The 22,832-nt window shown below is 44.3% G+C and overlaps 1 protein-coding gene and 1 long non-coding RNA gene across 2 annotated transcripts in view; one reads left to right on the forward strand and one right to left on the reverse strand.

Annotated features, from left to right (window-relative positions):
- tmem33 (transmembrane protein 33) overlaps positions 1–3,354 on the forward strand; it is a 44,180-nt gene extending 40,826 nt beyond the window's left edge. Inside the window, exon 8 of the mRNA XM_078547121.1 lies at positions 2,022–3,354. Coding sequence (XP_078403247.1) covers positions 2,022–2,151 — 130 coding nt within the window. The 3' untranslated portion in view covers positions 2,152–3,354. The remainder of the gene's footprint in view (positions 1–2,021) is intronic.
- LOC144683762 (uncharacterized) overlaps positions 1–22,832 on the reverse strand; it is a 1,025,508-nt gene that overhangs the window by 50,947 nt on the left and 951,729 nt on the right. The window lies entirely within an intron of this gene.

Consider the following 22,832-nt stretch of genomic DNA (forward strand, 5'->3'; position numbering starts at 1 on the left):
TTAACTCTGTAATCTAATTTGCCCTACACCAATTTGCTCGTGACTCAGGTAGTAATCCAGAGATTATTACCTTTGAGGTTTTGCTTCCTAATTTAGCTCCTAGTTGCTCATACTCCCTCAGCCAAAACCTTGCCTAGTTCTACCTATGTTATTGGTACCTACGTGGACTGCGACCACTGGACCCTCCCCCCTCCCACTGCAAGTTCCTCTCCAGCGCAGAGCAGATGTCATGCACCCTGGCACTGGGCAGGCAACACAGCCATCTGGACTCCTCTTGGTTGCAGAGAGCTGTGTCCACCCCCCTGACTATACTGCCCCAAACTGCCACTGCCTTCCTATTAAATACACTTACCACCCCCCCATCAGCTTGAATGGCTTCCTGTGCCATGGTGTCACGGTCAGTTTGCTCATCCACCCTCCAGCTAGCGCTTTCATCCATACAGGCTGCATGAACCTTGAACATGTTGGACAGTTACAAAGGTTCCTGCTCCCCCACTTTTACTTTCTGGGTCCCCATACCTGCCTCAGTTTCAGCCACACCGTTTTGTACCTGACCACTGACCAAATCAGAAGACCCTATCCTAAGGGATGTGACTGCTTCCTGGTACAAAGTGTCCAGGTAACTTTCCCTGTCCCTGATGCATTGCAGTATCTGCAGCTGGGCTTCCAGCTCAGTGAAGCTGCTCAAGCTGCAGACATTGCAGACGTGTTTGCCCTGGATCACCTTGGCATCCAGGAGTTTCTGCATTCTGCAGCCACAACACATCACCTGCCTGCCATCTTTATTATGTGTTAATTAAGTGGAAGACAAACAAGGCAAGGGAATACGCAAGTGGCAGGTTACTGAGAAGGGTGGAGGAGAAAAGGTACCTAGGACTGCATGTCCACAGATTCCCCACCCCGAAGATAGTAGGGCAAGTAGGTATGGTTATTGGCATACGGGATATTTTTGTTAGCTGTAGAATATAAGAGCAGGTTATGTTAGAACTGTCTACAAGATTAATTAGGCTAAAGTAATGTGTACAGTTCTGGTCACTCAGGAAGGGTGGGATCACACTAGGGAGGGTACAGATGAGATTTTGGTGGATATTGCCAGGACTGGAGAATGTTGAGTATGGGGAATAGGCTGGGGTTGTATTCTTTGGAACCGAGGAGGTTAAGACGAGATTGAATTGGGGTGTGTAATATTGAGGGACCTAGAAAGAGTGGGTAGGAAGCACAGCATTCCATTAAGAGAGATCAGTATGGCTCCTGGTTAGACTTAAAGTAGTGGTAGAAGGGTGAGAGGGGTGAGGGTTGAGAATTTTTTCATCCAGAAGATAGACTGTGTCTGGAACTCACTTGACTGTAAGAGTGGTATAGGCACGTTTTATAAAGTACTTGAATTGAAATGCCATGACTGAAAAGTCTATGGACCAAGAGCTGGAAAGTGAAAGTGTGGGCAGGATACTCTTTTTCAGCCATTGTGGACACAAAAAGCAGAACAGCCTAATTCTTTATGTAAATTTTTATCATCTCAATGAGTAATTGAAATTTGAGTGTTGCATTCATTCCATAATTGAGGATTAATATAGTTTAGATGTTGTTTAATATTTATTAAATATTTAGTACCCAGCAGATCCTGTTCTGGCATCAGTTGCTTTGAAGTGGGCAACTTGGTTTAAATTTTTTGTCATGTTTGAGAGCAGGTTTCTGTCGTCTTATTTTCCTTACATTGATTTTTATCCTCTCCTGAATGCATTCAGTCTTTGGGTGTGATTATCCTCCAATCTAACCTGTGATTTTATTATCAAATGTAAAATGTTGTATCTCATGCCATTACTATAATGTGTTTTTTTAATTTCCTATGTGAATTAAACAAATATTCTAGAGGAGTAACTGTTAAAGTTAGAAGGAAGCTCTTATCTGATATTTTTCTAGCCCATACTTGCTGTTAAGTTTTGTTGCTAATTATAGAACTTAAATAATCCTGACTCCTTCCTAAGATGTTACTAACTCTCTCAATTGTGTTTGATATGCAGAACTCTCTTTTCAGAGCTGAAAATGCTATTACAGCACTTAATCATGAAACCTGCCTGCCCTGGATTTTTGCGAAACATGTGTCTTAACTGTATTTCTTTTATAAGCCGATTGGCTCCCACTGCAAATTGAAATGAGCTGAAAACAATAAATCCTCTATGAAAGATGAATAAAAATGCCGAGCAAGTGGTATCCATGTTAGTTGCTGTCAATCCCAGATGTATTCCAAAAGCCTCTGTATTTTTGTAAGACCTCTTTCATATGAGATTTTATCTTGTAGACTGAAGCAGAACTGAAATTCAGTTTTTAAAAGTTTTCAGTTAAATTGTCAGCTAAGATATTGAACAGCTAAAATGTTAGTATTGGCTTTTTTAAAAAACTGGTTTAATTAGGTAATGATGATCAAATCAAAGTTTACTTTTAGTTAACATAGGGGAAGAGGGAAGATGTCATCAGAGGTCTTGTTGTGCACTTGTTGGATGTTCATGATTTTCTATTTTGTTATCTGTACCCAAACTTTATTTTCTACTAGTGTCCTCAGGTACTGGTACCTGGTTAGAATAGGGACTATCCAATTGACTGAGTGTTCGGGTTACAGATCAAAGAATGTGTGCACCCTGAAGTGCTGTATGCAAGGTGAAGCACTGGTAAACTGACATTGGATGCACTGTTGCACTGTACTTGGATGTCTGTTTGCCAGTCAAGCAGAATACCCAATAGATAGTTTATCAGAATGAGTTTGGGATAGCATGAATTTAGTCGGATTATGATAATATGCTGAAGTAAATATTACTAGAGTATGGAGTACAATTTGTGCTGGGGTCTTTGCAGAATAAAATGTGTAATATAAACTGGGTATTGAACACTTCCAGGCGTATTCTGAAATGTGTTAGGCAAAGCGTTTCATATTATCTTCCTAAAAAGGTCTGATGTTGATTTATTGCAGATTTTCAATATTTGAATGAATGAATATTATCTTTAATGCATGTAACTTTGTCCCAGTGATTGCACTGAAATAATTCCTTTATAGTTGCAAATGATTTCCTCTTTCCTGTGAGAACCTGTATTGGTACAGAATATTCACAATAATGAAATTCAAGCTAAATTAGCTAGTAAACTTAAAAATAAACTTTTTGTAAAATATTTTGTTTAAGGCTTCTTTCTTTACAAACCAAATATTTATGGAACCAGTTTCTCGTCCCTACAAATGCAAAATTTACTGTGATACATATGTGTAGTTTTTTTAGTTTTCTGTTCTGTTGTCCTTGCTTTAGAATGTATTGTAGGAAATTTTATTGACTGAAATTCCTGTACCTAATAAAGCTTAATACTAAAGTGGCTGTATTATTTTCAACAATCCAACTGCTACATGATGTAAATATTGTTCTTGCTCTCTTTGGTTTATTTTATATTCCCTTCAATTGTCTTCTATCAGAGAAATTTGATTATAGAGAGCTTTCCTGAGTTGGCGCTGACTAAATTTAATGAAATATTACCAGTTATTGGCTATTAGATCGCAAATTAGAATGTGCCCCAATTTAATACAATTATTAAAAAATGGATATTTCATAAATTGATAATTTAACCTACCTTGTATATTTTGAGCAGAGAACAGTATTCAGATCTGCTGTTCTTTAAATCTCTTCTCACTGGCTTGTTCAGATACCTCAGATTTCCCTCCCATTATAGGCTGCTCACATTCATAGCATTTAGGCAAAGCATTAGAGTTTCCCCATACTACAGGTAAAATAAATCCTGATGACACTTCTGATAATTAAACAAAGCTGACTCTGCTAAGGCAGTCATGTAGCCAAACACCGTTGCCTAGATTTTCCAACTGGAGTTCTTTTAAAATAATGCTTATTCAAAATATTTGTGTGTTCAGATTTTTAAAGTTAGTTATTGCTAAAGCACAAATTTTCAACCTTTCATTTGGAGGCATTATTTCAGTTCTCTACCATCATCGGCTGTCCCTTGATTCGAGGATGTGGCAACTCAGTCATGAGTTTCTGCCATAGGTCTTGTGACTGAACAGGCTGATTCTCAACCTGCAGATCTTTGAGCACATGGGGCAGGATGTACCAAGTGATAGAGGGATCCAGAGTGCAGATTTACTTTTCTTTCCTTCTCTGCTGCTCTCAGCCTCATTATTAAGATGTTGAGACTCAAAGTGAGAAGCTGTTGCCATTTTGAACGATTGGTAGCAAGCTCCTCTCAGTCATTAATGCCAGTGCTGCTGCGCTTCAAGGAGAGTTTGTTTTTTTTTAAGCTTTTCTTTGTCATCCTGTGGAAAACTGACCATCTGAGATTTTGAGAAAACAGGACCCGGCGAGGGAGACACTTTTCAGTCTTCCAGACACTGTCAATCCATCAAAGTTGATTTTGTAAGGGTTTTGTCTGGATGCTTATGGAGCTGACTTCAAAACGGACACTAGCATTTGTTTGATGGCCCTCCCATTGAATCTGGACGCTGCCATGAAGACATTGATAATGGAGTTTTTCTAGTGCTCTTATGTGTCAATGATAGAGTCCCGGTCTCATTGCAATACAGGATTGTGGTAATGGCAGCTACTCTACACTAGGACTTGTCAAACACTTGCTGTCATACTTTGTAGAAGACTAAGCTGGCGCAGCTGATTTGGTATGGATCTCCTTATCAATGGTGGCATTTTGAAGCAGGTGGTTGCCATAGGAAGTGATCAAAATATTCCAGAATGTGTCTCTTAATATATATGGAGGTGGAATATTTGGCTGGTGTGGGTTGATATGAATATTGCTTTGGCAACACTCAAGGACAGTTTCTCGTGTGCAGAATTGAAGAGATCGAGTGGTTCACAAATCTGGTGCAGAGTGGGCAATGACACTGCAGTCATCTGCAAACTGTAGATCATGTATGTCCATGGTAGTCAGTTTAATTTTGGCATGGGGGTGACACATTAGTTTTCCAACTGGGTGGTATTTAATCTCACACCAGAGGGCAGTTGATTATGATGAGGTGAATAGCCACTGTCAGGTTTGTAAATGGTATGGGGGCTATCTCACAGCCTTACTTGACCTTGGTCCGGATTTTGAAGGCGTCTGTTGCAGATCTACTCGAGACAGTTGCAGTCATATCATCATGAAGCAGTTGCAGGATTATGATGAAGTTTCTTGGACATCCAAATCTTTGGAGCATAGTTCATAGAGCCTCACGATTTACTAAGTCAGATGTTTTGGTCAGGTTGATGAATGCATTGAAGAGTTCCTGGTGATGTTCTTGATGTTTTCCTTGGATTCCTGACACACAGACCATATCAGAAGTTCCCCTGGAGGGCCTAAAGCCACACTGTGCCCCTGAAAGGATCTCCTCAGCCACAGGAAGTAGGCAATTGAGGAGAATGCATGTCAGGATTTTCCCTGCTATGGACAAAAGGGAAATATCTCAAGTTCCCACAGCATGATTTGACCCCCTTGAAGATGGTTACAATTGTTGCATTCCTGAAAGGAGGGGTGGGTAGGGGAGTTCTTATTGCTCCCAATTGTGTAAAATGAGCGCATGGCGTTTTGGTGACCAAAAGCCCACCAGCTTTGAAGACCTCAGCTGGAAAACTGCCAGGACCACAGGCTTTGTTGCTGTTCATCCATTATTGCTTGTTGCAACTGTCCCATCGATGGTTATTTGCCCATGGATTCTACCACAGGGTACTGGGGTTGATACTCTTCAGGCTATCAGCTGCCTCTGTCCAACTGTTCAAAATGTTCTTTTCAGAGTTGACAGATGACATTGTCATCCTTAAGAGCAGAAAAACCATCCTGTGAGCAAAGTGGATTTTGTCCATTTAAAATTGGCCTATATATGGACCTGGTGGCTTCAAAAAAGCTTCATGTCTTCACTTCTTGAGCTTTTTCTTCCTACTACATGACCTTCTATCTTCTGAATTTGCCTTTGGATGTCAGCCTTGAGCTGTTGGAATACTGCAGCCTTGACGTGCGACTTTGGTTTGTTCAGCCAGGCACTGAAGGCTGCTCTTTTTTTGTCCCAGAAGGTCACATTTCAGCATTGTTTTAATCAAACAGTACTGGTGACGATCCTCAAACCCAGTGGTTTGGACACGAGTATTGTACAGCTGACTTTATTTGATCCCACTGTTCTGAAATTGAGTTGGATGTGTGAATATTTTCCAGATTGGTTGTGAGCTGTACTTGGAATTCCTCTCTCCGGTCAGGCTACTTTAGGGCTGAGACATTGATCTTCCTTGTGGACTTTTGTGTCTTGTGATGTCTTGGGGCCAGGTAGATGTTCATCACTGACCGAACAAGTTGCTGATTTGTCCAGCAGGTATCAGCCCTTCACATGGATTGAGTGATTATAGACATCACTTTGACATGAACAATGACCTAACCCAGGAGGTGCCAGTGCTTTGATCTCGGATGCTTCCATGTGTTTTTGTATTTGCCTTTCTGGCAGTAGAGGGCATATGTTTTAATGAGGCCAGGCTGAGCACACTATCAGCAGGGGACACACCATTTGCATTGGCTTTTATCAACGATTCCTCTCCAGACATTAGAGTCATGGCCAACCCTGGCACTAAAAGTCCCCCAGGAGGATGATTTTTTTTTCTTTTGGGATGGCCAAGGGCTTCAAGGTCAGAATAGAACTTTTCCTTAACATCTTCAGTAAAGTCGGATCAGGGCATGAGCACTGATGGATTGGTTATGGCTGAGCTTTTGGTGATGTGTCGTAAGTCTTCCATTTATACAATTGGGGAGCTCTCCAGCGCATCCAAAATCCTATTCCAGATGGCAAAACCAACTCTGTGGGCACTAGGGTCGATGCATCTCCCTGTTGGATCTTTCAGCTGTCCTTCCCTAGGAAGGTGGATCTCATTGAGGATGGCGATTGTCAGTTTGGGTTGTGATAGCTCAAATGATACAACTGCAGTTCTTCTTTCTGGATGGTCACTTGAGATAATCTATGAGTGTTCTAACATTCCAAGTTGGAAAAGTTAAAGATTTATTTCTTTGATCACAAAGCTGGTGATCCTGCAGGCTGCGCTTCCCGAGCAGAAGAAAGTGGGACAGCGTATTTTTAGAGCATCCTCCCCATTTGGGCTGAACATAGGGTATTCTGACTTACACACATTTAGACAGGTTGAGTGAGTGGGCAAATACATGGCAGATGCAGTATAACATGGAGAAGTGTGAAGTTATCCACTTCGGTAGGAAAAACAATGGCAGAGTATTATTTAAATGGTGATAGATTGGGAAATGTTGATGTACAAGGGAACCTGGGTGTCCTTGTGCACCAGCCATTGAAAGCAAGCATGCAGGTGCAGCAAGCAGTTAAGAAAGCAAATGTTGGCCTTCATTGCAAGAGAACTTGAGTACAGGAGCAAGGATGCCTTACTGCAACTGTACAGGGCCTTGGTGAGACCACACCTGGAGTATTGTGTGCAGTTTTGGTCTCCTTGCCTAAGAAAGGATATACTTGCCATAGAGGGAGTGCTGCGAAGGTTCACCAGACTGATTCCTGGGATGGCAGGATTGTCGTATGAGGAGAGATTGGGCTGACAAGGTCTGCATTCATTGGAGTTTAGAAGAATGAGAGGGGATCTCATTGAAACATATAAAACTCTGACGGGTGGACAGACATGATGCAGGGATGATGTTTCCTCTGGCTGGGGGATTTAGAAGAAGGTGTCACAGTCTCAGGACATGGGTAGACCATTTAGAACTGAGATGAGGAGAAACTTCTTCACTAAGAGGATGGTGAACCTATGGAATTCTCTACCACAGAAGGCTGTGGTGGCCAAGTCACTGAATATACTTAAGAAGGAAGTAGATAGATTTCTGGACTCCAAAGGCATCAAGGGGTAGGGGGAGAGTGCAGGAGTACAGCAATGAGATAAGAGGATCAGCCATGATCATATTGAATGGTGGAGCAGGCTTGAAGTGCTGAATGACCTACTCTTTTCTGCATTTCTATCCTGAAGAGGACTGCTCAGTTACAGATGCTGCTGCCCAAATAGACTCCTGTCCCAAAACAGGTGTTCAACAATCATCTAGCATCTGTCTGCCTATATGCAGATTCTTGACTAGGGGCTCCCTGGTTCACATCCCTGCCCCATCACTCGACACAGGACTTGGCAAATGGACTCTGGTGGGAGCCTGTGTCTGACTTCATTTAATGTGAGGTCCTTGGGGCACCATCATTTTTCACACGATCTTGACAGGTTGGTGGTCAGATTTTGGTGACATGTTGAACAACAATGACTGGGGCTACCTTGTCACTGCAGCCCTTGTAGCTGGTGAGACTCAGTTGTCTTTTGCCTGTTCTACTGTTGAGGACTTTTTGGATTGCACTTTGTGTGGCACCTTCCCCTGACCTTAGTGCCATGGGTGTCCCTGTCAGGAGCAACGAGCTCATGATGACATCGCTCGAGACTGTCTGTGTGCACAAGCCTCTCCATCACATCAAGGTGGTGATTTACGGATTTGTGGTTGTAGGACTTTGTAGTGTCATTGAGAAATGGTGAGAACTATTGGTTTGTATAACTTAGCCTGAGCCTAGGTTTTGGTTTCAGTTGACTTTATCCACTCAAGCTTATCATGCGTACATGCATCTCAATAACTGCTATCCTAATGCTGAACTATTATTACTACTTCCAACGTAAGCCACAAATGACCCATAGAATATACACAAGAAAATAAACAGGAGCCAGAGTAGGTCATTTGACTCTAAGGGTGGAATTTTCCAAGCCCCCTGGTGATGGACGTGATAGGTGGCATGCGCGGAAAATATGGCGGGACCCACTCCACTCAGCCCCCCCAACAGCGGGCCATGTTTCCCGCCATCGGTTGGCGGGGAGCTCATTGTAACACGTTAACATATAATTAATAGGCCATCCCGCCAGGCTCTTGGGACCCCGCCGTATCGTCCGTCCATGTCTGTGGGAAAGCACGCCGACATGTTTCACAACAGCACGCAGCCGATGTGCACTTGGGGGCCTTCGCTTTGGGAGAACTGAGGTGGGTGAGCAGCAGCATTCTCCACAGCTCACCCATTGTTTACAGGCCTCAGCGGCACCGGGGGCAAGGGAAATTGATGCCTGGCCCCGCAAGTGACTACTGAGGGGGAGTGGGGTGTCTAGGGACAAGTGCTGAGGTGGGGGGGTGGTGGGTTAAGTGCTACCCTGGCACTGCATTCCACGCACAGGCAATCAAGGTGGGGGGCAGGGTAAGCGAGGGAAGTGGCCATGCATTAGGGACACCTGTATAAACTGGCCATGCCTCTGCAACTAAGACAGATCAGGTGCAGCCACAGTGATATGATCGGGGTCAGGCTCCGAGCCTGCCCGTCCATGCAAGCATCACGGAGACCATACCTTAACCCCCCAGCCCCCTCCACTCCCCCGGCACAGACTTTGAGTTCACCACCACTTTATTGGACCGCGGAGCAGTTGGGCTGCACACGTACAATCTCCTCATCAACACTGGCCATGTAGCAGTCACTGCTGGAGGTGCTCACAGCCCCTTGCAATCTCAGCATCCTGGTTTGGACCGGTGTCCCCCATGTCGCAGGTTGACAGGGCAGCCATGCAGAGCACTCATCTCTGGCCATCTGAGGGGTGACCAGTACTCTCCGGGAAGCATTAAGTGGCGGTCACACAGGGCCAGGAAAGCCGCTAAGTACAGCCATGATAACCACGTCTCTCTCTTTTTCATGCTGCAGGAGGGCCACGTCAGGATCATGGATACTGTGACCTAGCTGTATGCCTGATGGCCTACAGAGACCGTAGAAGGCGGAGGAGAGAGTGACTGAGGCACCTGGCTGTGCAAAGGCAAGAGCAGCAATCACATGAAGAAGGGGCAGCAGGGGCTCCCACACACACCACCCAGGAGCGACAGCGAGCCATGGCTGGTCGGCGCCTAGCGACACCCAGGGTCTATAGACACCGCCTGCCATTCCTGCAGATGACTGAGAATCAGTGTCGCCAATGACTGCGTATTTCTAGGGACCTGTTGGCTCACATCTGCCACTTACTGCAGGACTTGGTGCCAAGGGGACATGGAGGGCATCCACTGCCAGTGGCTGTGATAGTGACCATGGCGTTCAATTTCTATGCCAGTGGCTCCTTTCAGGGCTCCACAGGTGACTTCTGTGGGATATCACAATCTGCCACCCACAATTGCATCCATGAGATCACGGATGCCATCTTCTCCATGGCACACAACTTTGTGCATTTCGCCCGGGACCGAGACAGCCAGGATGCAAGGGCCATTGGATTTGCCCTGATCTCAGGATTCCCACAGGTACAGAGTGCGATTGACTGCACTCATGTGGTGCTCAGGTCTCCATCGCTACACTCAGTGGACTTCATCAACTGCAAGGCCTTCCACTTGGTCATCCTGCAGGTGTGCACACAGTTTCCAGGGAGTGTGCACGACGCCTACATCCTCAGTCGGTCACAGATTCCTGGAGTCTTCCAGGGTCCGCAGAGGCTGCAGGGTTGGCTCCTTGGGGACAAGGGCTACCCACAGAGGCCGTGGCCGATGCCACCTGTGCGGTGGCCTCAGACTGCAGCAGAGCGACGCTATAATGAGGCTCATTCAGCAACTCGCAACTTGGTGAAGCAGATCATCGGGATGCTGAAGATGAGTTTCCGGTGCCTGGACCGGTCTGGTGGAGCCCTGCAATACAGTCCGCAGAGGGTGTTACGCATTGTTGTCATCTGCTGCGCCCTTTACAACCTGGCGCTGCAACGGGGTGAGGAGCTGGCTGAGGAGGAGATGGAGGAGCTGGACGTCTCCTCTGTGAGGAGGACGCTGATGGGGATGACGGTGAGGGGGTCCTCAGTGGTGACGACAATGGGGATGAGGCTCTCGCACTGGCTAGACGAGGCAGACGCACTCAGGAGGCCCTCATAGCTGCCAGATTTGTGGAGGATGATGATGACATGCAGTGAAGTGTCCCTGTAGATCCTCACATCACAGTTTTAAACGCTTGACTCCAGTCTGGCTTATCTCAGCGCCAATATCCTCATATCATGGAGATGCAATGGAGACCCTAATAGTCGTTCGATCGCAGGAGGATGATGACATGCAGTGAGGACACTCCATAGATCTTCACATAGCCTCTGAGAATGTCTGACTCCTGTCTGGCTGAGCTTGCTTGCGCTCTGTGATCAGGGTCATTTCAGAGATGCAGCCATGAAACTTTAGACGCATCTGATGCCTTCAGCACCACAGCCTTTCAAGAGCTGGTGCACAGCGTCACTGGTCACAGATGCTGGTGTGATGGGGGCCAGCCCCACCTTAAAGGTGCTGAGAGCACACGGAGTATGAGAGATCTCTGTGGTGCCTGCCCATTACATCCTGGCAGCAATGACCAGCACTGGCGAGGTGCAGGCATCAGTAATGTTTCCAGGGAGTGTGAGGCTGGACCTTCACTGTGGTCTGAAGGCTGCACAGAGCACAGGGAAGAAGCCCTGGACCTGCCTTTTATCTTGTGCAGAAAGGTTTCACATCTGAGTGACAAGAACATTGCTCATCAGAACAAGGAGCCACAGGCAGGGAGACATTCTTGGGAGTTTATTGATAATAGAGAACATTATGTGCATTATGGATTAACAGCCGTGCCCAGGCTGTACAACTAATTCTCCTTAACTGTCCTAATCCTGCTGTACGTCTTGGTGGTGCCCGGACATCCACAGCGGAGGTGGAGGCAGCCTGCTGACTGTGACGCCCTGTCTGTGATGACTTTGGCAGGCGTCCTCTGGAAGGCCAAGACTTGGTGGGCCACGGCCTGCTTTCGGGGTCCTGCTGTGTGGCAGTGGCATCCACCCAGGCCTGTGAAGCTGGATTTGCGGAGGTCACAGGAAGAGGGGAGTCAGATGGGCCGGTCACTCCCAGAGCCACCTGGGTGGATGGCCCCAGAACGTGCACCTGCTCCCTATGGGTGTCCGAGGGTCCTTGGATGACTCCGTGAGCAAAAGGGGTAGCTGGAGTGAGATCGAACTGCCCAGCACCCCTCTCGCGTACACACTGTTGGAGGTCAACTATGGCATCAGTGATGGAGTTAAGCTGGACCAAGGTCTCCATGGTGGCCGCCATCCTGCCTGTTTTGACCTCGGTGCGTTGCAATGCCGGCGCTATCACCTCAGACTGAAGACAGACTCCTCCATCATGCCTTGCAATCTGAGGAGTGCAGCGGACATCCCTTCCTGATGTTCCAGAGCTTGCCTTTGCAGCTCCAGCAACTGTGACATGACCGAGTCCGGAGGCTCGTCATCTGACTCGGACTCATCAATGTTCTGGCCTCCAGCAGTCCTCCTAGTGCTGGGGACCTGGGAAGTCCCTGCGCCGAATGCTGTGGATCAGGAAGCGCAATGTGCTCACCAGATTGTGTTCCAGAGGCTACTCTGAAGCTAGGTCCCACTGAGGCGTGTGTCTCTGTGCTGGTGGTGGGTGAGAGTGAATGCTGTGATGGACTTCAGGGAGGGTGCCTTCAAATTCCTTTTCAGAAGTTTCTTCGGAGCTTGATTGGAGGCTCTGGGTCATGGTCTCCGTCTGCTGCCTCCCAGATGTGCCTGCGAAAGCAAGGGGATGTAATTAGTGCATGGCAGTGGCCTGTGAAAGAGGACACATCACTGAGGGCATGGTTGTCTGATGGATGTTGCACTGCTGGATCCTCATTTGGTAGAGCACCGCCAACCTCACAGTCAGCACAGGAATGGTCCAGATCCTCGCCAGCCAGCTGGATGGCTCTGTTTTCAAATTCTGTGAGAACTTTGATTTCCTGCATCCCTCCACCTGTCTGCAACCATTCCCTCCTGTTGTGAGCCAGTTTCTCCAGCATGGATAGAGGTGGGGAGAGTGCATCAGGATGCCTGCCGGGCCGGGTGATAAGTGTGCCTGGCCAGTGTGAGCGGTGAGTGGTCCCATGGACAGGATGAGGACAATGACGGTGTGTGTGAAAGACCGAATAGTGATGTCCCTTGCACTGGCAGTGAGTGAGGGCCCTGTGGATGTGTGATGGGTTTGTGAGTGTGTGAATTGGGAGTGATGAAAAGAGTGACTGACCCTGGCGGAATGGAGGAGGTCATTCATCCTTTTGCGGCACTGGGTGGCTGTCCTCCTCTGCAGGGCATTCACGCTGCCCACCCCTGCCACCGCCTCCCAAGCTGGATTGGTGACCTTGCTGCCCATCCTGCGGCCAGAGTGGGTGTAGAGCACATCCCGGCGGGCCTCCACGGCATCCAGCAGTCGCTCGAGGGACCTGTCGTTGAAGCGGGGGCTGCAGCCTTTTTGCCTTTCCTGGCCATGTCTCCTGGACAGCAGTGGTGATCTGGTGGCGATGAGCGCTTTGCTGGCAGCTGCCCTTTAAAGATGGCGGCCAGCATGATGCAACAGCGGGGTGATGGCAAGCAGGCGAGTGAGAGCCTGCCTGCCATGGAAACAGCGTGTGTTGCGGGAGTGAATATATAATGAGGCGGGCTCGGGAAGATATGGCACGAAAACCCGCCATTTTCATCGGCAGGCAGGACTCCAATTTACCCATCCGCTACTGCACTTAGTGCAATTCTGGGAAAATTCAGCCCTAAGCCTGCTCTGCTATTTGATAAGATCATGGCTGACCTGATTGTGGCCTCAATTCAACTTTCATGCCTGCCCCCTAAACCTTGACTCCCTTGTAGATCAAAAATCTGTCTAACTCAGTCTTGAATATAGTCAATGATCCAGTTTTCATTGTCTTCTGGGTAGAGAATTCTAAAGATTATTGACCATCTGAGAGGTGAAATTCCTCCTCAGTCTTAAATGGGAGACTCCTTATTATGAAATTATGTCCCTTGTTCTAGGCCCCCCTTACAAGAGGAAACATCTCAGCATCTACCCTATCGAGCTGCCTCAGAATCTTGCATGTTTCAATATGATCACCTCTCATTCTTCTAAACTCCAATGAGTAAAGGCCTAGTCTTCTGCACCTTTCTTCATAAGACACCCCAGGAATCAGCCTAATGAACCTTCTCTGAACAGCCTCCAATCCAGGTATATCCCTCCTTAAATAAGGGACCAAAACTATATGCAGTACTCTGTGTGATTTCACCAATACCCTGTACATTTGTCAATATAAAAAGCTGGGAGTAGTTCCTTGTATGGTTGATTGTCAGACTGTAAATTCTTCCAATATGGCAGGCAGTAAAAGCAGGAGAGTTTCCTGGTCGACCATACTACAGAAGGCAACGGAAAGCCACTGCAGTAATTTGCCAAGCATAATCATGGACCAATCCAATGGAAGTCCATGGTTGCCAATGCCCTCTTAGGACATGGTACCTGAAGGAGGAGGAGGAGGAGTCCCTTGTTTTAGATTAAGTAAAATGCACAGCAGGCTAAATTTGTACATTGAGTTTCAAAGAAATGATTATTAATGAACAAAATTGATAACTCCATTGTTCTGTACTGTCCTATTTATTTCACAAATGTGCCTTTGTTACTTACCAACATGTCAAAGGTGTCTTAATATTACAATTGAGTGCTGGTCTGAAGGAATTGAATGTGTGCTGCTAATAGATAATGTTATTTTACTACATATCAGGTTTGGCATCATGACATTCAGTGAATTGTAGTGCATTATATCAGCTGTTAGACTGCTGCTGATTCTATTCTATTTCTCTAATTTCATGAGTTGGGACGGAGATAATTCAATCAAATTTGGTTGCAATTCAGATATTCTGTATAGTTGAATTTATGCCACCAGGTAGTGGTGAAAATGGGCAGTGGTGAAACTGGTAATGTTTTAAGTAAATACACAAATTCTTCTCAATCAGGCTGAAGACACCAACAAAGTATACAAGCAGCAAATGATCTGAGAGCAAAATGTAGAGTGAGTAGAAACAATGAAGCTTTCTTTAATAAAAATAGAAACAGATTGCAAGAATATATTTACTGCATTGGTTTCTCAGCAATCACAATGAATAGTTGCAACCTTGCTTTTGATTTTAGCAAGACATCAACAAGGTGAACAAAATGTATTTGATTAAAATTAAAGCAATTCTTTCAAGTTATCAACAGATCGCATGTAACTCTTTCGAGTACATTCACAGTTCTTGGTTTCCGGGAGTGGGACATGAACCCACAACCTTCTGACGCAAAGGTGAGGATGCTATGAACTGAGCCACAGCTGACACCTCTTGTGCAATGTGTAATTGTACCTGCTGTTTCTCATACTAATTGATCTTGTTAAGTCCTTTTCACTCTTCCACTCATTCCTTACCTCGACACACTTTTCTCTTCTTGTGTGATCATCTCTTCTAAAGGCCTTTCTCTCATTTACAATGCCATCAGTAGGAAACAAGCTTGATATTCATATTGATGCATCAATATTTCACCCGATACCAGCAGTTTACCTGCTTAAAATGCCAGCCTTTGTGCCCCATGGAATTCTGTTGCATAAGTCAGTTTATTATCTTATTCTTCAATGTATTTGCGGGGGAAGTGATTGTATAAGCAGTGAGTTTGCTTTCCATTAGATGCAGTGTGGTCCATGTGCTTTATATTTTTGTGGCTCACCAACCAGAAAAAAAAAAATTGAATCACATTACTTGAGTGATAACTTTATTGAAGTAAATCTAGGAGTTTTGCATGGTGATAGTGGTTAATCCATATAGAGCATGAGTAACTTTGTATTTAACTCACTGTTTAATCACTTCACTGCTTAAGTCATTAAAATTAATTTTACTTAAAATATTGATTTGCATTTTCCAAAAAAGCACATTTAAATATTTACGTTGTGTGGCAGATCAATTAAATATACCCGTTGAATTATTTATTTTAAAAAGAGAACAGTACAGCAATCTAGAAAGTTCTTCAGCAGCAGTCTCAGAAAACTTGCATTATGTAGTTTTCCATAGATACCCATACTTCTTGAACAAAGCTGAAGCAAAGGGGTGTGTCCTTGCCAACCTAATGTCGATTGAAATTGTGTGAATTTGCAATGTTCTTGAGTTCAACAAAATTAGGATGGAAATATATGATTTAAAATCATTGTCTTCAAATTACAGAGGTACTCTTGAACTTTGAACTGTTAATATGCTTTTCTGAAATCTTAAAGGGGTTAACACTTCTGCTAAAATAAAACACAGTTCAGAGGAGTATGTTAAGGGTTAATGCACTGATATTTTGCAGCATAATTCCACGGCTCATGTAAAATTGAAGAATTTCATGAGTACTGTAAGCTTCAGGGACTCTGCACAACAGTTCAGTCCATGAACTACAGCCCTATTTAACAACAAGTACCAAAAGCAATTGAGGCAGCAAGCACAAATAAACAAAAGGGAGAAATGAATAGGATATGTTGGAGTCAGATGAAGGATGGGAGGATGCTCATGTGGAACATAAATGGAACAGCATGGATGTGTTGAGCCAAATGGCCTGTTTCCGTCCTGTAAATACTATGTTAGACTCGCATTTTGTGCAATGCATTTAACATAGAAAAATGTTCCACAGTGTAATCGGGTAAAAACAGTGCTGAATCAAAGAAAGAGATATTAATAAGGGTGACCAAAAGCTTGGTCAAGGAGGTGGGTTTTAAGGATGTTTTTAAAAGAGGTGGAGAGGCAGAGGGGTTTAGGGATAGGATCCTAGAGCATAGGGCATAATAACTAACTAATATAACAACCAAAAGGCCAAAATCAGAGAAATGGAGAGTCTTTGTGATTTAGAGGATATGGTGTGGGAAATTCAGCTCAGTTAAATGGAATGTAGTGGTTATGAACAGTAATACAAAAGCAAAATACTGTAGATACTGGAAATCTAAAATAAAAGCAGAAAATACTGTAAATACTCAATAGGTCTGACAGCGTCTGTGGTGAAACAGTTAATGTTTTGGGTTCGTGACCTTGCACCAGGGGTTCTGATGAAAATTCACAGACCTGAAACATTGAGCAGAATTTTGCCCTTGGTTGGCATGCGGGCCCCAGCGGCTCGGCGGCGGGCGGACAGCCGACCCCTGCTGCTGAAATGGGGCCCGCTGCCATTTTGAGTGGGTGGGCCAATTAAGGCCCGCCTAGCGGCCTGCCCAGCAGAAAGCGCTATGCGCTTCCTGTGCGGAGAGAGGAGGGATTCCCCATCTGTCAAAGTGCGCTCTTTCACACATGGGCGCGAAAGAGCGCACTGCCCCTGAGACCAAGTGCTGTCTCAGGGAGATTAGTGACAGTCCAAAAACTTTAAAAATAGAAAAATTAAAAAATTATTAACATGTCCCCCTCATGTGACAATGTCACACGAGATGAGACATGTTAATAAATATCACATAAAATGTATTAAAGTTTTTAAAAACGGACATGAAGCTTCATCCCGCCAGTGGATGAGGTTTCATGCATTATCAGAAGCCTGCTGGGGCTCCTGGCCTGCCCACCAGCCTTAAGGTTGAATGGGCAGGTCTTTAATTACTTAATTACTCTGTCAATGGCCTCAATTGGCCATTGACAGGTCGGCGGGCGAACAGCTGATTTCGCTGCCCGCCCACCTTCCTAAAAATTTAAAGGGACCAGGATGACATCGGGGGTTCCTCCCGACATCATCCTGCGTCGTTTTCCCGTTGGTGAGCGGGCCCCGCCCTCAAGTCACCAATGGGAAAATTCTGGCCATTAACTTGAGACAGTGGCTAGAGAAAGGAATGGCATCAGTGGAGTTTGCAACAGAATCTGAAAAAGCTGGTTTCAATGTTCTCATTGCTTAGCTGGAAGAAATTGTGGCTCATTCAATACAGAATTAGACAACACAGAGGCAAATAAGTAATGTTGAAAAAATAGAGGGGTGTTATCAGCATACACGTGCATGTTTACTCAATGTAGAGGAAGAGGGGTACTAAGGATAGATCCTTGGGGTACAGCAGGGGTAATGGTGCAGGAAGTTATGCCACTGTGAAGTTCCTCTGGCTATGATTAGTTAGGGAGAAGAGGAACCAAGCAAGGGCAGTCTCTTGAAAATGGACAACAAAGCATGTTGGAGGAGAATGGTGTGGTTGACTGTCAAAGGCTATAGAGAAATCGAGGAGGTCTATGCATCATAGTCACCAGTCACAGATATTGTCATTTGCAACTGTTTGGGATTGTTTCAAAGCTGGGGCAAGAATCCGAGTGGAGAGATTCAAATGTTGGCTTGGAATTTACATCATAGCCAAAATCTGCAAGTTGGACCTGAATATGACCAAATTTATAAATTAGCTTAAATCAGCATAAACAATTAGGAGCCCAAGGACATATGCCATAAAAATGCATTGAAAGAAATAGAAAATGCCTTGGAGGTATCTGAGGATTTAAAAAAATGCTCAAACCATTACAATGGAAGACCGTAAAAATGATTTTGTTTACTAACTAAAGTTCAGCAGCTAGGTAGTTGAATTAACAGTGTAAATAGAAATAAACAGGTGCAATATGATTGTGATCACAGAGACATGGCCGCAAGGTGACCAAGGCTGGGAACTGAATATCCAAGGCTATTCGATATTTAGGAAGGACAGGCAAAAAGGAAAAGGGGGTCGCGTGCCATTGTTAGTTAAGGATGAAATCAATGCAATAGTGAGAGAGGATATTGGCTCAGATAATCTAGATGTAGAATCAGTCTGGGTGGAGCTAAGAAGCAACAAGGGGCAGAAAACATTAGTGGGAGTTGTCTATAAGCCTCCAAACAGTAGTGGTAAGGTAGGTGACAGCATTAAACGGGAAATTAGAGATGCATGTAACAAGGGTGCAACAGTAACCACACGTGACTTTATTATACATATAGACTGGGCAAACCAAATTAGCAATAATACTGTGGTGGTTGAATTCCTGGAGTGTGTATGAGATAGTTTTTTAAGACCAGTATGACGAGGAACCAACTAGGGAACAGGCTATCCTAGATTTGGTATGGTGCAATGAGAAGGAGTTAATTAATAATCTTGTTGTGCGGAGGCCTTTAGGAAACAGTGACCATAACATGATAGAATTCTTTATTAGGATGGAAAGTGAAGTAGTCTGATCTAAAACTAGGGCCCTAAATCCAAACAGAGGAAACTACGAAGGTATGAGGCGTGAGTTGGCTAAGATAGATTGGGGAACTTCATTAAAAGGTGGATAGGCAATGGCTAATATTTAAAGAACGAACGTATGCATTGCAATAGTTATACATCCCTTTCTGGTGCAAAAACACAATAGGAAAAGTGGCCCAGCCATGGCTAGCAAAAGAAATTATGAATAGCATTAGACCCAAAGAGGAGTCATAAAAAGTTGTTAGAAAAAGTAGCAAACTTGAGGATTGGGAAGAGTTTAGAATTCAGCAAAGGAGGACCAAGAGATTGATTAAGAGGGGAAAAACAGAATATGAGAGTAAACTTGCAAGGAACATAAAAGCAGACTCTAAAAGCTTTTATAAACATGTAAAAAGAAAAAGATTAGTGATTAGTAGGTCCCTTAAGTCCTAAATGAGAGAATTTATAATAGAGAACAAGGAAATGGCAGAGCAATTAAACAACAACTTTAGTTCTGTCTTCATGGAGGAAGACACAAATAACTTCCCAGAATTGCTAAGGAACCAAGGGTCTAGTGAGAAGGAGGAATTGAAGGAAATTAGCATTACTAAAACAATAGTGTTGGCGTGAAAGCCAATAAATCCCCAGGGCCTGATTATCTACATTCCAGCGTACTAAAGGAGGTGGCCATGGAAATAGTGGATACATTGGTTGTCTTCTTCCAAAATTCTGTAGATTCTGGAACAGTCCCAGCAGATTGAATGGTGGCATATGTAACTCCACTATTCAAAAAGGAGAAAGGGAGAAAACAGCTAATTACAGACCAGTTAGCCTAAAATCAGTAGTAGGGAAAATGCTTGAGTTTATTATAAAGGATGTGATAACAGAACACTTAGAAAATATCAATGGGATTAGACAATGTCAACATGGATTTATGAAAGGGAAATCATGTTTGACAAATCTACTGGAGTTCTTTGAAGACATAACAAGCAGAATAGATAAGGGAGAACCAGTGGATGCGGTGTATTTGGATTTTCAGAAAGCTTTTGATGAAGCCTCACATAAGAGGTTAGTGTGTAAAATTAAAGCACATGGGATTGGGCATAATATATTGTCATGGATTGAGAATTTATTAGCAGACAGGAAGCAGAGAGGAAGAATAAATGGGTCTTTTTCGGTGTGGCAGGCGGTGACTAGTGGGGCACCACAGGGATCAATGCTTGGGCCCCAGCTATTCACAATATATATCAATGATTTGGATGAGGGAACCAAATGTAATTTTTCCAAGTTTGCTGATGACACAAAACTTGGTAGGAATGTGAACGGTGAGAAGGATGTTTACAGGCTTCAAGGCGAATTAAACGAGTTGAGTGAGTGGGCAAATGCATGGCAGATGCAGTATAACATGATGGCGAGGTGGTGGCATAGTGGTATTGTCACTGGTATTCTAGAAACCCAGGGTAATGCTCTGGTGACCCAGGTTTGAATCCCACCATGGCAGATGGTGAAATTTGAATTCAATAAAAACCTAAATCTGATGATGACTACGAAACCATTGCCGATTGTTTTCTAATACCCTTTAGGGAAGGAAATCTGCTGTCCTTACCTGGTCTGGTCTACATGACTCCGGACCCATAGCAATGTGGTTGGCTCTTAAAATGCCCTCTGCACAAGGGTAATTAGGGGTGGACATTAAATGCTGGCCCAGCCAGTGATGCCCATATCCCATGAATGAATAATAAAAAAACATGGATAAGTTTGAAGTTATCCACTTCGGTAGGAAAAACAGAATGGCAGAGTATTATTTAAATGGTAATAGTTTGGAAAATGTTGATGTACAAAGGAACCTGGGTGTCCTTGTACACCAATCGCTGAAAGCAAGGATGCAGCAAGCAGTTAAGAAGTCAAATGGTATGTTGGCCTTCATTGCAAGAGGACTTGAGTACAGGAGCAAGGATGTCTTACTGCAGCTGTACAGGGCCTTGGTGAGACCACACCTGGAGTATTGTGCAGTTTTGGTCTCTTTACCTAAGAAAGGATATACTTGCCATAGATGGAATGCAGCGACGGTTCACCAGACTAATTTGTGGGATAGCAGGATTGTTGTATGAGCAGAATTAGGTCGACTAGACCTGTATTCTCAGGAGTTTAGAAGAATGAGAGGGGATCTCATTGAAACATATAGAATTCTGACAAGTCTGGGCAGACTGGATGGAGGGATGACGTTTTCCCTGGCTGGGGGGTCTAGAACAAGGGGTCACAGTCTCAGGATACGAGCAGGCCATTTAGGACTGAGATGGGGAGAAACTTCTTCACTCAGAGGGTGGTGAACCTGTGGAATTCTCTACCACAGAAGGCTATGGAAGCCAAGTCACTGAATATATTTAAGAAGGATAGATTTCTAGACCTTAAAGGTGTCAAGGGATATGGGGAGAGAGTGGAAGTAATGACGATGAGATAGAGGATCAGCCATGATCATATTGCATGGCGAGCAGACTCGAAGGGCCAAATAACCTACTCCTGCTCCTATTTTCTATGTTTCTATGTTAAAAGAGGTCTTCCATGTCACAGGTATTTATGTTGAGACATTAACTATCTTCCCCTCAATTATCTTCCCTAATGGATCAACTATTGGACATAATCCTGTGTATCCTCTTGAGGGAGCTAAAATATAGCATTGCAATTCCTAATCTCAGGGATGAAATCTGCTCTGGGTTCTTGTTGTTTTTTGGTTCCCAGATGTTGTTAATAATCACGCTTTCAGCTTGTAAAGATCAGAAACTCATGTTTAATTTTCCATACTTTTTGGATCAAAAGAGAAATCAAACTGAACTACCTATGTACACATCACTTCAGTCTCTAGTGCAGATTTGAAATGTGGCCCCCAGAACACTTACACAAAACTCATTAGTTCCTAGCTAAGCAGTTCCTAGGTATTTATAGATATTTGCATATAATACAATAATTATATAACATCCCTCTTTCTTTAAAATGTATTGCCCCCATTGATGTAGCTGTTCCAGTCATTAACTTTTATAAACTAAAGATTATCAATTGACTTTTGGAAATAAACTGAACCTCTTCTTAGGGTCTTTTATAGGGTGTGTTCTTTTCTAAAATATTAATCATGGTATTGCTTAGGTGGTGAGATGTTTTGCCTCCATCTTGTAGATTTGGCATTTGTTGTTTCTCTTAGTGTTGAGTTGACACTCTGCATGGGCGATGTTGTGCATGTTGTTCTCGGTGTTGCAGGAGTCGCGCTTGCTGTTGCTAATGTCTCATTTTCTGGTGATGTTTCTGGTGTTGTTGCTGGTCGTTTCTGTTTTTCCAGCTCTGGTGTGGGTCGAATATGGACTCTGTTTCTCCTTATTTGCTGACTGGTGTGGGTCTCAATTATGTATGACATTGGTGTTTCGGCTTCAGCAACAACTTTTGTTGGGCTCCAGGTTTTCATGATTGCATCCTGTACATGTACACTTTGTCCTTTCGACAGCTCAGGTAGGGATTTAGCATGTTTGTTGAAGTGCTGACCCCCTCTTTCAGTGAGTTGTCTCACTTCCTCCTGGTCACTTGGAGGATGTATTTTGCTTGGCAGAGTAGTCTTATATCTTCTTCCATTCAGCAACTCTACAGATAATTTCATGTCAGCTTTGAGAGGTGTGGATCAGAGTGACAAGGCAAGGTTTAGGTCTTCCTTTGTCTCTCGGCATTTCGCAAGGATTCTTTTGACCGTCTGGACGTGTCGTTCCATAAACCCGTGTCCTTGAGGTTAATGTGGCGATGAGGTGATGATTTTGAACCCATACTTTTCAGTAAATTCCTT

The sequence above is a fragment of the Cetorhinus maximus genome, chromosome 1, assembly GCF_964194155.1.
Source record: "Cetorhinus maximus chromosome 1, sCetMax3.hap1.1, whole genome shotgun sequence".
NCBI classification, from domain to species: domain Eukaryota; kingdom Metazoa; phylum Chordata; class Chondrichthyes; order Lamniformes; family Cetorhinidae; genus Cetorhinus; species Cetorhinus maximus.